We start from the raw sequence: 19,861 nt of genomic DNA on the forward strand, positions 1-19,861 counted from the left end.
TGTTGAGCATTTGTAGACAAAACAGGCATTAAGGAAATGGAAAGAAGAGGAAATGATATCATAAAAAAGAATTAACCAATTGAAGACCATCATTCATTAACACGAGAGATTTCAAACCCTAGAAAGCAGTTGAGTTCACAATCTACATTTTCACATGGGAAAACTGAAAGTACCCTATTAATTTTTGCTGTATTTAAATTAAAAAGAAACACAGAAATGCGCTATCTGAATTGTTTCTGCAAGATGCAGAGCAGATCTCTTTGATGAGCCTCTCTCATATACGAGTACTGCCGTTTCCAAGTTTGAGCTCCAGATCGTCCAATCCAACCTCGTGGGCTCTTTCCCCTTCCCACGCCTTCATTGCCACATTCTCAAACCCAAAATCGATGCTTTTACCCTTATCGAACATCATGCTGTTAGGAGGAATTCGCTGAGCAACTGGTTTCACGAGATTGAAAGTAGGGGAAGTAGGAACTGCATTAGGGCCACACTTCTGTAAGCTCATCCACTGCTCTGAATCAACAGTGGATGTTTCTGACTCGTCGCATTCTGGAATAGTAGCAGGGAAGCGATGGCCACGAGTTGGACTGGTGGGGCAAGAAGCGAAGAGAGGAATGTTGAGGGCAGACATGGACTCTTTGGTCAAATTCTCCAGATTGAAAGTTGGCTTATGAACTCTGGTTGGTGAAGACAGAGGTGGCGTTACAGGAGCACTGTTTGATATCCGTAGGGGAGGGAGGGAATTACGGAGAAAAGCAAAAGGATACGGTGACACATTGGCATCACCATGGGTTGGACTCGGACAAGAGGACGATAAGGGACTGGGTTGGTAAGACGGAATAGGACTAGCAAAGTATGAAGATGGCGGGCTAGGATTCCTGGAAGAGCCTGGGGTGATGTTGGTTGAAGTGCCTCCAATCTCCATTGGGGTTGGCCTCCCTCCCTGCTTGGCAATTCATCAAACAATCAAATTAGCCAAACTACTCTACATACCAAGAGTACCAAACATGAAAAATTTGAGCATATAACACCAGTCATCAGCAACTAGAACAATCACAAAAACATCAAAAAGACACTAATTGTTAAACTTGGGAGAAGATTGAGAAACCACAAAGACACCAGAGCATGAACTGATCATGGAACTTGCATTTTAGAGATACATCTTTTCAAGAAACAGTAAAGTGACGTACTGGCATCTGCTAAATACTAGAACTACCAAAGATACTTATTACGAAACGAGTTTTTTCCACTTTTGATTCCTCTACTATAATACCCCTTCCAAAATTAGGTCCCCGACTATCAAGATTTCCAATTTTTGTGCATGACTATTCAATTTCTTCACCCTTAGCTCAATTTCAGCCCCCACCCCAATCTCATGCTTATTTTATCTGCAATTAAGGGTTTCTTAACTAAATACTCGAAAACCCCAAAAGAAGAATCATCTAGAAAAGAGAAATTACACTTCAATTCCCTTGAAACCTAGCTCGAAACAGCTATCATCTGCTCAAAAAGAAATCAGATATCAGCAATCTCGGTCTAAACAGAGCTAAATTAGTCCAATAAGCTCCGGATCCAACTAAATCCAAGCTAAAACACAGAAATTCATTTCAATAACATTGGCACCCCAAATGAATCGAGTAAGAAAAGGACGAAGAAAGCAGAAAGAGGACATTGCGATAGGTGGTGCCATCGGGCTCGACGATCCAGCCAGCCTCAGCACACAGCGCCTTGAGAACCTCGTTGTTGTCACAGTGCTTGGGGAGATTGTAGTTCCCCTGAGCTCTCAACCCTGTGTATATCTTCGCCGCCATGGCTCTCCTCCTCCTCTCTCTCCTCCTGTTATTCTCCCTCTCCCTCCACGACGGCTTCCTCCTCCCGCTCCCGCTCCCCCCGCCAGCTCCCGTCTCTCCCCCTCCCGCTCCGCCGCCAGCTTCTGACAATGATCCCGCTGATCCTCCAGGCTCCCACATCATTTCCACTCTATCTAACTCTCTCTCTCTCTCTCTCTCTAGTACGCGCTCTCTCAATCTCTGCCTGTGTGAGTATATATATATATATATATATATATAGAGAGAGAGAGAGAGAGAGAGAGAGAGTCGCAGGCGTGGAGTGGTCACGAGAAATAGGCTCCCACCTCCCTCCCGGAAGCTCTTGCTTTTAGAAGGATGGGCGTGTCGTCTTTTATCCGTATTTTGGTTGCCGCTTTCCGTTGGGGGTATATATACCCTAAGAGCTCGTTTGGTTCGCTGGAAAATATTTGAAGGGAAATGGAATTGAAATTCCATGGAAAATAAATTTTAAGAAAACAGATTTTATTGTTTGGTTGGTGAAAAAGAAATTATTGGGAATATGAATTCTATTGTTTGGTTGAGTTTGGAAGGGTAAGGAATAATGAGTATAATGACAAATATAACCCTACACAATAATAATAATAATATAATAATAATAATAAGAGTAATTAATAAAGAATGATGAGGATAAAATTGTCATATTAATTTTCCATGGAAAAGGTTTTCCATGGAAAACAAAATACCTAGCATAAGCTAGGAATTTGTTTTCCTTGTTCTTAAGAAAATGGAAAAAGTTTTCCATCCAACCAAACAACATAAAATGAATGGTTTTTTTTGGGTACACTTATTTATATTGATATATGGCATTTAAATAATTCATGCAACATTGCCTAAGGAGTACATAATTTTTTGTTAAATTTGACTTTATTTGGTAATTAGCAGAAAGAGAAGTGTGTTAACAGTTAATATGTGGATTATATTAGCTATTTGTGGAAAGTTGTTTGATAAAATTAAATATTCATTGTTAATGATTACCATATAAAAAGAATTATAAAGGTATGTGTATCTTTTATAATACCAATTTATTTTTATTTTATAAAAGATATAATTTATTAATTATATACTACGTAATAATTACAAGTAATAAATAATCTTTATAATAACAAAACTGACACAAAAAAAAAAAAAAAAAAAATTGCTATTGTTGGTTGATGTCCCACATCGGCAAGCAATCAAAAATGAGGGGAAGATTTCCCTCTTTATATGTTTTTTGCTTGCTAAGCAACCAAAAAGGGGAGAGGATATCTTTTTTCATGGTTATTGGTTGATGTAAAAAGGAGTTAATTCTCCTCTTTTAAGGTTTAATTTGGCCATTGAACATCCTAAATGTATGCAATTTCATTTGATACCAGATTATTATCTAATCGAAAAAAATGGATGGTAACCTATTATTGTTAGACATGTTATGTTTAGTATGTTATTTTGTTACATTATTTATATATGTTTGTATTTCATTCAAGTTACGATTGAATTCACAGAAAGTACGTTCATCCGGTATCAGTTAGCCACAGGTGATCCTTTTACTCTTTCCTTCCAAAAGATGTCGACCAACTCTAGTGAACGCACGGTGACAGCCGCCACCATGCCACCATCAACCACCACAAAACTCTACCCGAAACAACTTTCTTTTCTGGATGACTCAATTAATTCCCTTTCTCCGTGGACAAGGGCTGTTGGGATACGTTGATGGAGCCACGCCATGCCCGCCAGCGATAATCTTAGATCCGTCTGCCAGTGATGCTGCCTCCGGTGAAACGACGGCCACTCCCGTTCCAAATCCGGCACACACCCATTGGATTCAACTGGATCAGTCGATCCTAAGCCTTCTCATCTCCTCCTTGTCTGACGAGGTAATGTACCTTGCTTGGGTCGTCGACGAGGGCACGCTGCCTGAACCTTCTGGCTCAGTTTCAATCTCTCCGTCAAGGAGACAGCTCGCCCGGAGAGTACCTTGGCCGAGCCCAGCTTCTGGTGGAGGATCTCGCGTTGGCCGGACGCCCCGTCTCGTTAGATGAACAGAACCTGTACGTCTTCCGAGGCCTACGGCCGGAGTTCAGATCCATGGATTTTTTACAAGCCCAGGAATTCATTTTGGCGGATGAGTTCTCGCCGGCCGGCGCAGTCAACCGGTTGTGCTAGTTTATGCATACCCTGACTGAGGAACATTGGGGTCTCCTAAAGCGGGTACTACGCTACATCAAGGGGGCTCTCACGCATGGGTTGCGGCTGACTGCGTCACCATCCTCAGACATGCATGCTTATTCCGACTCCGACTGGGCTGGCTGTCCTATTGACAGGAAGTCGACTAGTGGATATGCTGCTTTCCTAGGCTCGAATCTCATTTCGTGGGTATCCCGTAAACAGAGGACAGTCGCCCGTTCGTCTACTGAGGCGGAGTACAAGGGCTTAGCTGACGTGGAAGCAGAGGTTACTTGGGTTGTCTCTCTACTTCGGGAACTGGGTCTTCATTCTGGTTCACTAGCTACTCTGTGGTGTGATAATTTAGGTGCTACCTACATGTGTGCAAATCCGGTCTTTCACGCCAGGACCAAGCACGTGGAAATTGACTATCACTTTGTTCGGGACAATGTGGCATCCGAAGACTTCTTGGTTAATTTTATCTCTACGAAGGACCAGGTAGCTGATATCTTCACAAAGCCGCTTCCTGCAGCTCGGTTCAGTGCTCTGAGGGACAAGCTCAATGTTGTGTCTCACATACCTTGTGCTTGAGGGGGTGTGTTAGACATGTTATGTTTAGTATGTTATTTTGTTACATTCTTTATATATGTTTGTATTTGATTTAGTCTTTAACTGTAGCCTATTGTATAGGGTTAGTTAGGCCTGAGACTTCTATGTCTTTTGTATCTCTGTAACTTGTTACTATTGAATTCACAGAAAGTACGTTCATCATTATCAAGTGAAATTGGACACATTTGGGTTGTTCAGTTGTCTAATTGCAATTTTATGTTACATTTATTGACTAGTTTGGACTTTATTCCTTTGTGTTTAGTTGCTTGTTTAATTGTTAGCCTCCTAAATGTATGCAATTTCACCTGATAACAAGTTACCATACAAGTATACAACCGGAAGAAATGGATGGTAACGTACTATGAAGTGAAATTGCACACATTTAGATGTTCAGTAGCTTGATTACAATTTTATGTTACATTTATTAACCAATTTAAACTTTATTCCTTTGTGTTTAGTTGCTAGTTTAATTGTTAGCCGATGTCAAAATGAGCTCTACTTTTCTTTGATCGATGTCCCACATTGGCAAACAACTTAAAGAGGAGAGGGATATTCAACCGGGATGTGTTAGAGTCATTCTACAAATAACTAATAAAAGTCCTTTTTATTTATTATTTATGGGATTGCTCTCACATGTATCACTTGGATATAGTTATTTTATTATTATTATTATTTTATAAAATATGGTCATTTTAGAGATTTTTTCTCTAAATAAAATGCTTAACTAAAAAGTTGTATAAATTCAGTGATGACAAAAAAATTATTTTAATAAAGTGATTAAATTCGTTAACTTCGCATATCAAACAAGTTTTTTTTTTCATCTCAAATGCCAACTTGACAATAATAATAAATAATTGAAAAGGATTTTAACTGAAGAAGAAATATAACAAATTATTAAAATACACATACACTAAATAAACCCCTAAAAAGTTTAATAGTTTTAATTTATTGCTCTACATACTAAAATTATAACATTTTTGAAAATTTGAAAAATATTACATCGAAAAAATTAAAATTAAAACAACTAAAAAAAATTGAGTTACTAAAATAACATTTTTCTAATAAAAAATAATGTTCTAATCCCTTGTGCGTTGTTGAGCTCTTTAGAACAACTCCAAGACTCGGGTTTTTTCAATTCAATTGAGAGAGAAAATAAGAAGGAAAAAAAAAAAAAGAATTCGTTGTCAGACCAAATATATATATATATATATATATATATATATATATATATATATATATATATATATATATATTAACGTGCCCACCCTGGGTAAGACAGTTTCCCACACGCGCAACTACGCGGCAACTTTCTCTTATCCCCTCACCCCCATTCAATGGACTTCACAAAAAAATTAGTTTTTGCAGGAGAAAAAATTACAATAAATTCCACCCCAAATTTTTTATCCTGAAAAAAAAAAAAAAAAAAAAAAAAAAAAAAAAAAAACTTTTTCAGAAATTGGGCTCGCGTAAATGATTTTTTTTTTATTATTTTTGCTTTTTCTTCCTTTTATTTTCTGTCTCTAGTTAACCTGTAAAAGTTTAGCCAAAAAGAAATTTATACTCTTGGAATCGCTCTAAAGAGCTCAAACGCACAAGTGATTATAAAATTATTTGTTATTAGATCCTGGGGTGGTCAAAAGGCCAATCCCATTCGCCACGTCAGCATGGGACCCAATGAGACATAGCACATGGGGTTATGTTTGCTACAAATCTAGAAATGTGAGAATCTAATGGATAGGGTATTGATTAGAGAATGGAATTATATAAAAAGGATTGCTAATTCATTGTTTTTGTTTATATAATAAGGAAACTTAAAATAAACAATTATTGTTTCGTTATAAATGATCAATGTATAACTATAGAAAATTTATAACTTCTAAAAAAAACTATAGAAGGTTTTTTTTTTTTTTTTTTTTTAAACTATAGAAAATGTATACTCTGTATATCTGTATATTTTTAAATCTGATTTAAGTACATAATTTGTGTTTATAGGTACAAAATTACACAACACAAGACACATAAATTAATAAGATAAGACACAAGTACTAATTTGTTCCAAGTATATAATTCAGACTTATAAGGTACAGAATTTCATAACACAAGACACAAAAAGTCATAACACAAAACACACACATGAACTAGGGTCCGTAGTGCAATATGAACCCTGCTCAATGGTATAACAATCGGGTGTTCATTCGGTAAAATTAGTTAAACCAAACTAATCAAATTTCCAAATGAACTAAACTGGAGTTTTTCAATCAAAGTGACTAATTTAGTTCATAACAAATCAAATTCACCACTAGAATGAGTAATGGAATTTTAAGCAATATTTGTATAAGCAAAGAATAAACTGATGAGACTGGGTAAGAATGAGGAAAAGAGGTGCAAGCAGGGTTAATAAGCAAATTCATCCAAGCAGAGGTCTAAAAACTTTGAATCTCTTACAAATAATTTACCCAAATAAGTCATCACATAGCATACAATCAACAGCTTTCTGCAGGGTCTCATTTATGCATAGATATAAAGAAAAAGCGCACCCAATCTATTGCAGAATCCACCCACGAGATGTTTCTTCACAATACTTTCTGACCTTACAGCACCGGGCAGGGACTCACTCTATACGCACCGAGGAAAGAATGTCTGTCCCACGTATCCTCCTGCCATCGCCCTTCTCACATTGGACTCGAACAACTTTGGGTTGTCCCTCAACACAGCAGCAGCGTCTGGATTAAGAGGATCCTCGTGATTGGGTTCCTGAATGGATACAAGTTCCGGTTATCACTGGAGCTCTCTTTTGGTTTTGAAGAGCACAATGGGTTAGAATCACAATTTGCTAGTGTGGCATTACCGTGAAGAGATGATACAGGCCATATATTATCGTGTTAATATTCAACACAGGTTTCCAGTCTTCTCGAAGAATGTTAAGACAGACATTTCCCTCCAAGTCAATATTTGGATGGTAAACCTGAAGTAAGCCAGTTTTATTACGAGTACGATGATTAAGAGGAATTTTAGAAGACGTAATAAGTAAAGCTCTAGAACATACCTTCGTCTTGCATTTAACCTTTGGTGCTTCATGAGGATATATAGGAGAAATATGGAAAGAGAATACGAATGTGCCACCTCTGAGTACAATGGATTTTATTAAATACCAAAATATATTGGAAGGTGCCGATTTGAGAAACAGAAGGAAATACTTACAAGTAGTATCCTTCATCGGGCTTAATGGTAACTTCAAAGTTCATTAGATCATCTTTGCCATTAGGGAATGATATACTACATGTTTTTGGTAGATTTAACTCACTTATATCTACAGAAAGTACAAAAACCAAATGAATGTTAGTTTTATCCACTAAATTTAGGATTTGAAGTGAATGACAAGCAGAGTCAACTTCACAACACTTTGCTAAAGAGTATTAAAAGAGTAGTTTACCAGTAAAAGAAGATAAATTTGTTAATACACTATAAAATGCACAGAAATGAATGTTTCAATATCATTTCAGGCTTTCAGCACCAAGGAAAGTAACATTCTTCTTTTTTCTCTGTATACATGATTGCATGAACATCAACATCACCACGTAAATTAAGTAACATTCTTCTTTTTTTATCTGTATGTATGAACATCAACATCACCATGTAAATTTGAGGAATTTAGCTATGCAGACTTAATACTCCTAGCAATTGCAGAAAGAGATAGTTCAAATCCTTTAGAATATGCTTGCACTCAGTTTCCCACTTGGTTAATGATGAGTTTTAACTCTTCGATAGATAGAATGGGTGTAAATAATGATGATAAATTAAGATCAAGGCCTGATAAAAAACTGCTTGCACAATTGAACTTTTTTAGAGTAAAAGACAAGTTGGGTATGGGCAAGGATTAGATGTTAATGATCACTTTACCAATTAGCATCACTGCGAATTGTTCAATATGTAAACCAAAGGGATAATTTCTCCCTCAACTTTTCAGTCAAAAATCAAAGCATCAAACTATTCGTTTGGATCAGCTATAAATTATTGAGATGTAGAAAGCAGAAACGAATGAATCAAAGAACAGAACTTGTAGATAACTATGACAAATATCATTGTAGCCACATGGAAAGCAAAACGACGGAACAAGTTCATGAGTTTGCAACTTGATCATGTGATGAAAGCTAAGACCAAATAGAGAGCGGGAGGGGGAACCAGCAAAAGGAATAACCTTTATGAAGACGCAATTCTCCTGCACTTTGCTTCTTCACTGGTGGCTTCCCATTTGCATTTTCAGCAAGCTCCCTTTGCTTTTCCTTAACTTTAAATAACTTAATCATGGTCTCTGCAAGAGATAACATATTATCAATCCAACTTTTTCTGTCAACATAGATGGAACAGCAGCGTTGTCATTCAAAATGCACTGTTTCAGATTCACCAGCACATCATTAACACAAGAAAAAAAAAGTTTTTTTTGCCAAACAAGTTAGAATGAGATTGAATGCACAGCCTATCTCAGGAAAAACTTCAACATCTTCTTAGTAAAAGTCATTACCTGGGCAAAGGAATTAAGTCTTCTTCATGTTATGAATTATATTTAAAGACCAATCATTGATTCAAAAGCATATAATCTATTCTCATAAACAATTATAAACAACCCATCCTCTCAAATTCAACCACTCACAACCAGAGATTTCAAGCATACAACTCCAGCTGGTAATTATGTGCTTCAATATAACCCCCTACCCCAAGAAAAAATAAATGACAATTTCTTACTGAAGTAGGGCTTAGAAATCGGAAGAGCTATTTATAAGAGTTCAGCCTCAACTATATATCTCTCTCTCTCCTAATCCTGATACTCCAACTGGGTAGCAACTAACCTATCAAGGAAGCAAGACGAAAAAAGCACCAGAGATTCACAAGAGCCAATTCAAACTCGGCAACCAAAAGATAATTACAGAGAAACCCCAGAATAACAATTGGATTAAAAGAAGAAACCATAAGCTCAGATCAAACACAGCAATCTTAAATTGGAAGCCGATTGTAAAGATTATAAGCATGCGATCCAGGAAAGAATCGAAATCAGAGTATAATTGAATCCAAAAAAGGGTATACGAGCATAAGTATGTATGCGAAATGAAATAATAATAATAGAAGAAGAGATTTGGTAGAACCTATTGGATGAGAAGCTGAGGATTAACAGTAACAGGCCTCAATCCTCAGAAAGAAGAGGCTCTCTTATCGAATGATGAGAGAGAAATGAAGATTGAAGCGAATCTGAGACAGAGAGGATGCTGAAAGACAGTCTACTTTTTACAAAGAGGAAAATTTCAGTTTTCGTCATCCACTATTATTGCATTTTCACCCTTTTCACCATTTCTCTTTATATATATATATATATATATATATATATATATATATATATATATATATATATATATAGGTTCTCGTGCGGGTGAGGGCTTCAGGTGCGGTTGTGCGGTTTAATCTTAGCCATTCATCTCGCTTTAATCAACTTTCAGAATTATCAAAATTTTTAAAAAAACGCGGTGGCAATTTTGTAATTTTTGCATCTAGGTCAAAATTAAGGTGAGCGGATCTGTGATTAATGTGCGTGAGTTTTGTGCTTAATGTGCGTGTGTTTTGTGCTTAATGTGCGTGAGGTTTGTGCTTAATGTGCGTGGAGATGTTCTTAACGTGAATAGTTGTTAAAACTTAAAGTCTGTGAGTGAATACTTAAAGTGCGTGAGTTTTGTGCTAAATGTGCGTGATGTTTGTGCTTAATGTGCGTGGGTTTTGTACTTAATGTGCGTGAGTTTTGTACTTAATGTCAGTAGTTGTTGAAACTTAAAGTCTGTGAGTTAATATTTAAAGTGCGTGGATTTTGTGTTTAATGTGCGTGAGGTTGTGCTTAATGTGTGTGGGTTTTGTACTTAAAGTGCGTGAGTTTGTGATTCAGATCTAACACTTAAGGTGCACCTTAGCTTATACTTCTTTGTTCCAGGCACACGTTTTTTTTTTTATAATTTTCATTGATTTGAGCCATTGATCTAAATTTGATCAACTGCTCAGATTTAACCGCACAATCGCACGGGAAGCTATACCCGCACCTGAACCCTTCCCTATATATATATATATATATATATATATATATATATATATATATATATATATATATATATATATATATATATATATATATGTGGTCATATGATCAATTACAGGTCGTTAGAGTACATAGATTCAATGAATCACATTAATCAAAATTATTCAAGTATTTTCGTGCACGTTCTCCTACCCAGCGAACTGCAAAGGTAAACTCGTTTTAGGGAACCGAAATAAGGGAAATCATATTGTTGTGTGTTTTATTTGTGTAATTGGTGCATTATTAGCCTTACTCTAGTATACTTGTAGATTCCCATTGGTGCCAAGTTCAGGTGCAGCAACGCCTTCCTGTGTGGTCAGTGCGACCGCACCAATTGTTATACAAATATACACCATCTATGTTATGAAATGCACAGCAAAAAAGCATACACAAATTAGGTACGCATCACCAAAACGAGCCATTAGATATGAATAAATACACCATACAGCGTTCGAGAATACACTATTGGTGTGTTTCACTATGGTGTATTTTATTACACTATTGGTGCATGTTGTCAACACTGTTGGTGTCTTCTGGAACCCGGCCGCCATAAATGGCCACTATAATTACCATAACACCCCCACTTACCAAAACACGCGAAAATCCTCAAATCCTCAGAATTAGCAACTGCCGTTAGATTAAACTGGTTCAACGACACAAATATGACCACACCGCCACACCTAATGACATGACCACATATGAGCGCTCTTATATATATATATATATATATATATATATATATATATATATATATATATTGTGCGCCTTGGTGCACGATATAATTTGCCAAATAATGATGTATTTGAAAATTTATAAAATATTTTCTGAAAATGATTTATGAAAAAGTATTTTTTGAAAAACATTTGCATTCTCTTGTGTTTAATTAAATGTCATAAAATAATCTTTTGTGTTTGATTTATTTTTCAAACAAATGAAAGGGAATTTATTACAAAGTTATTTATTATATACTATTATTTATTTTAAAATAATAAATCTAATAACTCTAAAATAAGAAATTTAAGAAAAAAGTAATAACTTAATTTTTAAACAATTAGGGCTAGGCTAGATCAAGATTTTTGATTGTCTAAGCCAATCCAACCAACTAGCAATCCTTATGCTGTGCATTCATATGCACCGTGCATAGTGCATACTGATGCAAAAACGACGTCGTTTTGACGTCTAACTTAAAAAAAAAAAAAAAAAAATCCGAATTGCATAAGTACACATCCATAATTTCATAACTATACATCCAGAATTACATAACTACACATCCATGATTTCATAATTATAAATCCAGAATTACATAACTACACATCCATAACTTCATAACTATACATCCAGAATTGCATAACTATACATCCAAAATTGCATAACTATACATCCATAACTTCATAACTATAAAATCCAGAATTGCATAACTACACCATGCATAATTACACATCCATAATTTCATAACTATAAATTCAGAATTGCATACCTACACATCCATAATTTCATAACTAAAAATTCAGAATGAATGAACTAAAAAATGAACAACATAATGTTGTTACTGGGAATCGAAATTGATTTTTTCTAAGTAGGACGCGCGTTTTGATGCAAAACGACGTCGTTTTTGCATCTGTATGCACCATGCATGGTATACGGATGCACAACATAATTTTCCACCAATTAGGCTAGTTTAGTCCAATCTAAATAGTAACTGGACAAATGGTTGCACAGAGTCAGTCATCTGACGCCATTCAGAGAAAGAGCGATGAGTGTGAAAAAGAGATCCTTAAAATGTCTTACAAGTAAAATAAATGTTAGAAGACATATTTTGCCAAAATAAGTTTTCTTTCAGTTGACTAGAGTGAGAATTTTATGTTAATTTTATTTTTCTCAAATAGTTAACACTGAAAATTTTGAAAGATTATTTTCAGAAATCTTTATTTTTATTTTTATTTTGATTGTTTGCTTGTTTTTAAATAGACCCTAAATTTATTCAAAAAAAAAAAAAAAACCCTAAATCAAGTAACAAATACATAGTCAACGACTTAAGGTTGTTTTTGGTTCTTGAATTCCAATAGCCATTTATGGTGTTAATTCTTTAAACAATAATCAAGTATAATTTTATCCATTTTACCACAATATCAACTTATTAATATAGCTTTGTTTTGCTAGCAAATGTAGGATTCAATTCCTACTAAAAAAAGGTATAAAATTAACTTTATTGTACATACTAGTGTATAAGTATTTAGTGGCTCGTGGACCGATTGAGACACATCCCTTAATTTATCTCATCTACCAACAATTCGTGTATGAATGGTGAGATGTAATCTTAATAATATTTTGAGTAAATTTTAATTTTGGTCTCGTGACTATAGGGGTCCTGTTAATTGCAGTCCACGACTTTCAAAAGTTTTAATTTAATACCTTGACTATGCAATTTTTTTTTATCAATTTTGGTCACTCCGGCCAAATTTCCGGTCAAATTTTGTCGGAAAAACATAATTCATCAATTAGTGTTTAATCTAAGGGGCAAATTCGTCTTTTGAACTTGTAGACACTTAAATTTTGATAAATATTGATTATTTATCAATATTAGTATATTTAAATATATTTTGGATAATATTGATATTATCTAATTTGTTAATAAGAGTTTAAGCTTATCAAAACTCTCTATCCTACAGCTATAAATAGGGTCTTTCATTTCTATGTAATCACTAGGGGTGGGCGTAATTCGGATTATCCGAACCAACACCCGAAACCCGAACCGAATTTTAAATTTTGGATGAACCCAAATAGTTATCGGTTCGGATATTTTAAAATTTGGTATATCCGAATATAAATTCGATTCGGATATCGGGTGTTAAAAATTTATCCATACCCGACCCGAAACCCGAACTAACCGAAATTTTATTATAAATATAATAATATAATTTATATATTTAATTTTAAATGTATTTCATAATTAATAATACATTAATTTTTTAAAGTCTATTAGTTCATTATTAGTATTTATCTTATTTTTAGTTTGATAGTATATGAAAAAATATAAATAATAAAATAATAAATTTATTTAAAAAAAAACTCAAAATTGATAAAACAATATTTTGGGTATATTCAAACTAACCCGAAGTAAATCCGAAATAATTTCATCCGAACCGAACATATCCGAATTAAATTTAGTTCGGATATCGGGTGTCAAAAATATCACCCGAAATTTTCGGATACCCGAAATAAATTTCGGGTATCACCCGAACCGAACCGACGCCCACCCTTAGTAATCACACATCCTAGGAAAAGTGATGTAATCATCTAGAAAAATATTATTCAGGATCACAATAAAAATGTGATACTGAAAGTAGAAGTCCCTCCTCCATAATGATCATGCGTATGCCTATTGATCCAAACCTCCATTGAAGATCAAGTCATTTGAACCAGGAGGCCCTTCAAGAAGAACAAGCTATATATACAAGCCCTTCTTTGAAGATCAAGCCACTTGAAACCCGGAGGCCCTTCAATGGTGAAGTGTTCAAGACATCAATTGAAGAATCAGAGGATCTATCCAGAGACTTGTACCTACACCGCATTTGATACTCAATGTAACCAGAATTTTGGATATTAAATATTTTATTCAATTTTCTTTGTTCACAAATTGGCACGCCTAGTGGGACAACTCTGCCTCTCATCTCTTCATAGGCACTTTCAATCGATATGGGGGCAAACCCTGTATGAAATTTGAAACGGAGGAAGCTAAACGATACTCCTTGGCACGAGTTTAAACGGCCTTATATTCAGACTCCTTGGCACGAGTTTAAACGGCCTCATATCTTTCAAGGCTCCTTGGCACGAGTTGAAACGACCTTATATCTTTAAGTTGTAGTGTCAAGACTTTCTTGCACTACATACTTTCGAGTGTTATATGCTCTCAAGTGGTGTACAAGCAAGTCTTGAAGGGGCATTTGTAGACACTTAAATTTTGATAAATATTGATTATTTATCAATATTAGTATATTTGAATATATTTTGGATAATATTGATATTATCTAATTTGTTAATTAGATAATATCAAAAGAGTTTGAGCTTATCAAAACTCTCTATCCTACAGCTATAAATAGAGTCTTTCATTTTTATGTAATCACACATCCTAGGAAAAGTGATGTAATCATCTAGAAAAATATTATTCAGGATCACAATAAAAATGTGCTACTGAAAGTAGAAGTCCCTCCTCCATAATGATCATGCGTATGCCTATTGATCCAAACCTCCATTGAAGATCAAGTCATTTGAACCCAGAGGCCCTTCAAGAAGAACAATCTATATATACAAGCCCTTCTTTGAAGATCAAGCCACTTGAAACCCGGAGGCCCTTCAATGGTGGAGTGTTCAAGACATCAATTGAAGAATCAGAGGATCTATCCAGAGACTTGTACCTACACCGCATTTGATACTCAATGTAACCAGAATTTTGGATATTAAATATTTTATTCAATTTTCTTTGTTCACAGAACTGTGGTCCGAATTAAGCAAAGTCAGTTTTTAACCCGGTTAAGACATCACGTTCAAGCCCCGAGGGCTATTTAATATTAACGTTAAAATGACGTACTACTACTTAACAATTATTTTTAAAAAAAAAATTATAACAATTAACCAATTAGGAGACATAATCTCAAACAAAAATTAATTCACACCCCTAATGCACTCAAATCTTTTTCATTCTCTTTTGTATGACAATCTGAAAATATGCATAAATATCGCTCTTAGGTAAACTAGTTAATCCCCCTATTTCTTTCTTTAAAGATATATCTCCAAGCTCAAGAGTTGTAACCTCATCCCTCTATCTTTGCTTTTAAAACAATTCATTATAACATATTTGTTTGATATACAAATTAGATCGCTTTCCCTCATATGCTATCAACCCAAGAGTCGTAATCTCATATTATCATGTTATATGTACAAAGTAATCTATTCAAAATGATATGTATATAGAATATTTTGCACTAAAAGGAAAATTTTACAATTGTTTGATTTTAGACTTAAAAATATCCGTCACAGATACTACATCATAATAGAGTCAGTAGTAATAAAAAAAAATACCCAGAATTAGTGTTAGTGAAATCAAATTAGTTCGATGAATGATGAAACCATAATGCTCGTAATATATAATGGCACTAAGGCTTGGGAATATTCATGAATGTATAATGAGTAAGAAAATTAGTAGAGTTTCGTTCACTACTACGGAATGAAATTGCCTTCATGGGAAGTGTAAAAATGTCACAATTTATATATATATATATATATATATATATATATATATATATATATATATATATATATAAGGGGAGTTTGTATTCTAACCTTAGCCAATTAGAATAGAGGAGGCCGGCTAGCTTTGTTCGGTATGGACTTGTATGTAGCTCCACACCGTACCCCTACTTTCCATGATCTCTGTCCGCTTTGGCTTTCTTTTTTAAGCGACAAAAGCTTGGGACCATACAAATTTGTCTTGATTCTTCATGGGCTGGACTATTGTGCGTTAGGCGTATTCTAACCTTAGCCAATTAGAACAGAAGAGGCCGGCTAGCTTTGTTCGATATGGACTTGTATGTAGCTCCACACCGTACCCCTACTTTCCATGATCTATGTCCGCTTGGCTTTCTCTTTAAGCGACAAAAGCTTGGAACCACACAAATTTGTATTGGTTCTTCATGGGCTGGACTATTGTTTTTTTTTTTTTTTTGTTCAGGAGAGAGGGGGATACCCAACTCATCTACGCTGCATAAACCGCTCTAGGATGATCGATACGTTGAAAGGACGCAGCTCCAACCCTGTCAAGGGCAACTAAATCTTCTATTCCTCGTGGTGGCGTCTCTAAACTATGCAAGCCACTATGGTGTAGAGTCGTCATGGACGCCAGCTTGTCAGCAACCCGGTTTTGTTCTCTGTAAACATGAGTATAGCGCACCTCCTCAAACCCCATAGCTTCTCTCGTGCACATGTATGCAATGTTATTTGGGTATTGCCGCCATGTGCTGGACTATTGTGCGTTAGGCATATGCCTCCCTTGAATAATAAATGGGTTGATAATATTTAGACTCTCAGGCTAGGTCAGGTTTTATAACCCCAACAATAATATAGCTAGTGTAATTTGAACTTTACAAAATTATACCCCCACCTATATACATTTGACAAAATATACTTCACAAATTTACAAAGTTATAAGACATGGTACAAATTTACTACTATTTAATATTATTATCTCTTTTTTAGTGACGAGAAAAACTCACAATCAGAATGTACACTATATAAACCTTGTCGGCTTTTTTTTTTTTTTGAATACTACTGACTCTACTACATTGTAGTATCTGTTCAAACATTCTTTCTCAACCTAATGAAACAGACATATTTTCTTAACCTAATAGAGTACACATACTTGCCATCTAAGCACAATGTGGTTGTCCGCCTTAATATCCTTAAATTTGACTAATTTCCTTATTCATAACCAATTTTTTAAGGTTGAATTTAAATTTAAAAGAAGTTGAAGAGCTTTTGCTTTATTATTAAGGGTGGCTTTCGAGTTTCTATTGGTGTTTGGTAAATGTGGAATCAAAGTGCATATCCCAATTGCCCCCCATTCCCCAAATGCCCATTCCTCACATCACACGTCATCCATCATTTACGATACAATAAATAGGCATATACATACACTGATACACACACACTTTTTTGATCCAAAACCCTATCTTCATCTCATGGGCCAGGGCCACCTCCATCCTCCATTGGACCTTCTATATATATATATACACACACACTCTGACACACTGCCCATGTGTCCATTTCTCAACCGCCAAAACGTCACTGCAACTTTTCTCTGTTTTTTCACTTTCCCCAATCCGCCATTGAAAGCATTTGGAATTCCCAGTCTCAGAAGATGAGGGCGATGAATCTTGTGAATTCTTGGACCCGGACAACCACCGCCCCACCGTATGAGTGCTTCGCCGGCAATCCTTTGGTGAAACCCAAGAGGTTCTTGAAACTCCGGCGAACACCCATTTCCGGTTTTAGTGTTTCGGCGGTTCTGGTGAAGCCGGAGGAGGGTGTGAGGGTCAGTGTGGATCGGAGCTTCGATTTCGTGGCGTACATGGAGGAAAAGGCGTGTATGGTCAACAAGGCGCTGGATGAGGCGGTTTCCGTCAAGAACCCTCCGACCATCCATGAGGCAATGAGGTACTGTTACATATAAATGTATATCAACATAAACATAATGAAACTTAAATCACTATGAGGTATATTCTTTCCGTTACTAATTGATTGTCTTATTTACTTTTTGCACGGTTTTTAATGTAATATTACAAAGTTTTTTAATTTTACACTTCAAAAATATGTGTTATTTGTATAAAGTACAATTGTACTTATCTTGAAAATTTGAAAAGTCAAAAAGTATAAATTAAGAAATGTAGAGTGATAGTTATGTTCAATTTTGAAAACTTAGAGTGAGTAATTTTTTTTGGGACAAATTAAAAAGGAAAGTAAGACAGGTAAAATAGGTTAGAGTGAGTAATTTTTTTTTTTTTTTTGTGTAAATCAAGCCTTGTTCACTCTGGGAGACATAGAAATTGGTCCATGTAGAATCGTCACGTGTAGAAATTAAATTTGGATTACCTTTAGAATTGTCCTCACACAGAAAAGTTCATTTGTCACTTAAACTATCCATTTGGGTTAAGACTAACTTTGTAGTAATGAAAGTTTTCATTATCAAAATATTTTGACCACTATTTATTGATGTGTTGTCTCTTAAATAGTAGACCTGAATCTTGAATAGAAATATATGTACCATTTTCCTTTTGAATATTAGATGATCTAGTATATTTTATCTAGTTAGTTTGGGGTTTGCTTAGAATCTAGTAAATTCAAAATAGATTATTTTTATTATGTTGGTCACAAAATGTGCTCACGTCAAGAATTTGACAACAAGAAAAAAAATAGGAAGTATATATAATATTTTTTCTAAATTAAATTGTATATTATATTGACTAAATAACTTATATATGTACTTGAATATGGAAAATTCTTGAAGGTACTCTTTGTTGGCCGGCGGGAAGAGGGTGCGCCCCATGCTGTGTATCGCGGCGTGCGAGCTCGTCGGCGGGAAGCAGTCGGACGCCATGGCCGCCGCCTGCGCGGTGGAGATGATCCACACCATGTCCCTAATCCACGACGACTTGCCCTGTATGGACAACGACGACATGCGTCGCGGCAAGCCCACCAACCACACGGTGTTCGGCGAGAACGTGGCGGTGCTCGCCGGCGACGCTCTCCTCTCCTACGCCTTCGAGTTCTTGTCCACCGCCACCGCCGGCCCCGCCCCGTCCCGAATCCTCTCCGCCGTCGGCGAGCTCGCGAAATCGATCGGAACCGAAGGGCTCGTCGCCGGGCAAGTCGTCGATCTCGAGTGCACCGGAAAGCCCAACGTCGGCCTAGACGAACTCGAATTCATTCACATTCACAAAACCGCCGCTCTGCTCGAATCCTCCGTCGTTCTGGGCGCCATTCTCGGCGGCGGGACCCACGAAGAGGTGGAGAAACTGAGAAAATTCGCGAGGTGCATCGGCCTTCTTTTCCAGGTGGTGGATGACATCCTCGACGTCACGAAATCTTCTGAAGAGCTCGGAAAAACCGCCGGAAAAGACCTCGTCACCGATAAGATGACTTACCCGAAGCTTCTGGGATTGGAAAAAGCGAGGGAATTTGCAGAGAAGTTGAACGGAGAGGCTAAAGAACAGCTCGTTGAGTTCGATCAGAAAAAGGCAGCGCCTTTGATTGCTTTTGCAGATTATATAGCTTATAGACAGAATTAAATATTAGCAATAATATTGGAAAAATTGGGAAACTTTTAATAATATAACAAAAATAGTATTTATATATTTTTGTTTAGAAAAAAAAAATTGTTGATTGTCAATGTTGAGTTTAATTTGTGCCCTTTTGCATAGTAATTAAGCATATTGGACCTAATAGCCCAACGAATTATAAATTAATTTCAGTCAATTTGGATATGATAGCAATTAATTACAACAACAAAATTACAAAAACACACACTTTTAGTGTTCGATCCACTCATGTCTCTCTATCATAGCCTACAAACCAAAAACAAACAATTAAGAGTATAATC

General features: G+C 35.8%; 3 protein-coding genes across 5 annotated transcripts; 1 reads left to right on the top strand and 2 right to left on the bottom strand.

The window, feature by feature from the left end:
* Positions 1-53: 53 nt before the first annotated feature.
* On the bottom strand, positions 54-9,935 carry LOC109152978 (protein BRASSINAZOLE-RESISTANT 1-like). Of its 2 annotated transcripts, XM_019300685.1 has the most exons (3): positions 9,816-9,935; positions 1,671-2,095; positions 54-943 (listed from the first exon to the last, which is right to left on the bottom strand). In XM_019300685.1, exons 1-3 carry the CDS (start codon positions 9,907-9,909, stop codon positions 275-277), a joined length of 1,188 nt encoding a protein of 395 aa, XP_019156230.1. In that variant the 5' UTR covers positions 9,910-9,935; the 3' UTR covers positions 54-274. The 2 variants fall into 2 exon arrangements, with proteins under 2 accessions (XP_019156230.1, XP_019156229.1); XM_019300684.1 differs by lacking the exon at positions 9,816-9,935 and having other exon boundaries at positions 1,671-2,185.
* LOC109152983 (NEDD8-conjugating enzyme Ubc12) lies at positions 6,984-9,853 on the bottom strand. Of its 2 annotated transcripts, none has more exons than XM_019300691.1 (6): positions 9,740-9,853; positions 8,797-8,910; positions 7,800-7,908; positions 7,645-7,723; positions 7,447-7,563; positions 6,984-7,352 (listed from the first exon to the last, which is right to left on the bottom strand). In XM_019300691.1, exons 2-6 carry the CDS (start codon positions 8,903-8,905, stop codon positions 7,215-7,217), a joined length of 552 nt encoding a protein of 183 aa, XP_019156236.1. In that variant the 5' UTR covers positions 8,906-8,910; positions 9,740-9,853; the 3' UTR covers positions 6,984-7,214. The 2 variants fall into 2 exon arrangements, with proteins under 2 accessions (XP_019156236.1, XP_019156235.1); XM_019300690.1 differs by having other exon boundaries at positions 9,744-9,826.
* Positions 9,936-17,462: 7,527 nt separating the features above from the next.
* Positions 17,463-19,621, top strand: LOC109152980 (geranylgeranyl pyrophosphate synthase, chloroplastic-like). The gene is made up of 2 exons (XM_019300686.1): positions 17,463-17,919; positions 18,770-19,621. The coding sequence occupies exons 1-2, from the start codon at positions 17,624-17,626 to the stop codon at positions 19,548-19,550; spliced, it is 1,077 nt and encodes a 358-aa protein (XP_019156231.1). The 5' UTR covers positions 17,463-17,623; the 3' UTR covers positions 19,551-19,621.
* Positions 19,622-19,861: the final 240 nt, after the last annotated feature.

This window comes from Ipomoea nil, unplaced genomic scaffold (genome assembly GCF_001879475.1).
Source record: "Ipomoea nil cultivar Tokyo-kokei standard unplaced genomic scaffold, Asagao_1.1 scaffold2480, whole genome shotgun sequence".
Lineage (NCBI taxonomy): Eukaryota > Viridiplantae > Streptophyta > Magnoliopsida > Solanales > Convolvulaceae > Ipomoea > Ipomoea nil.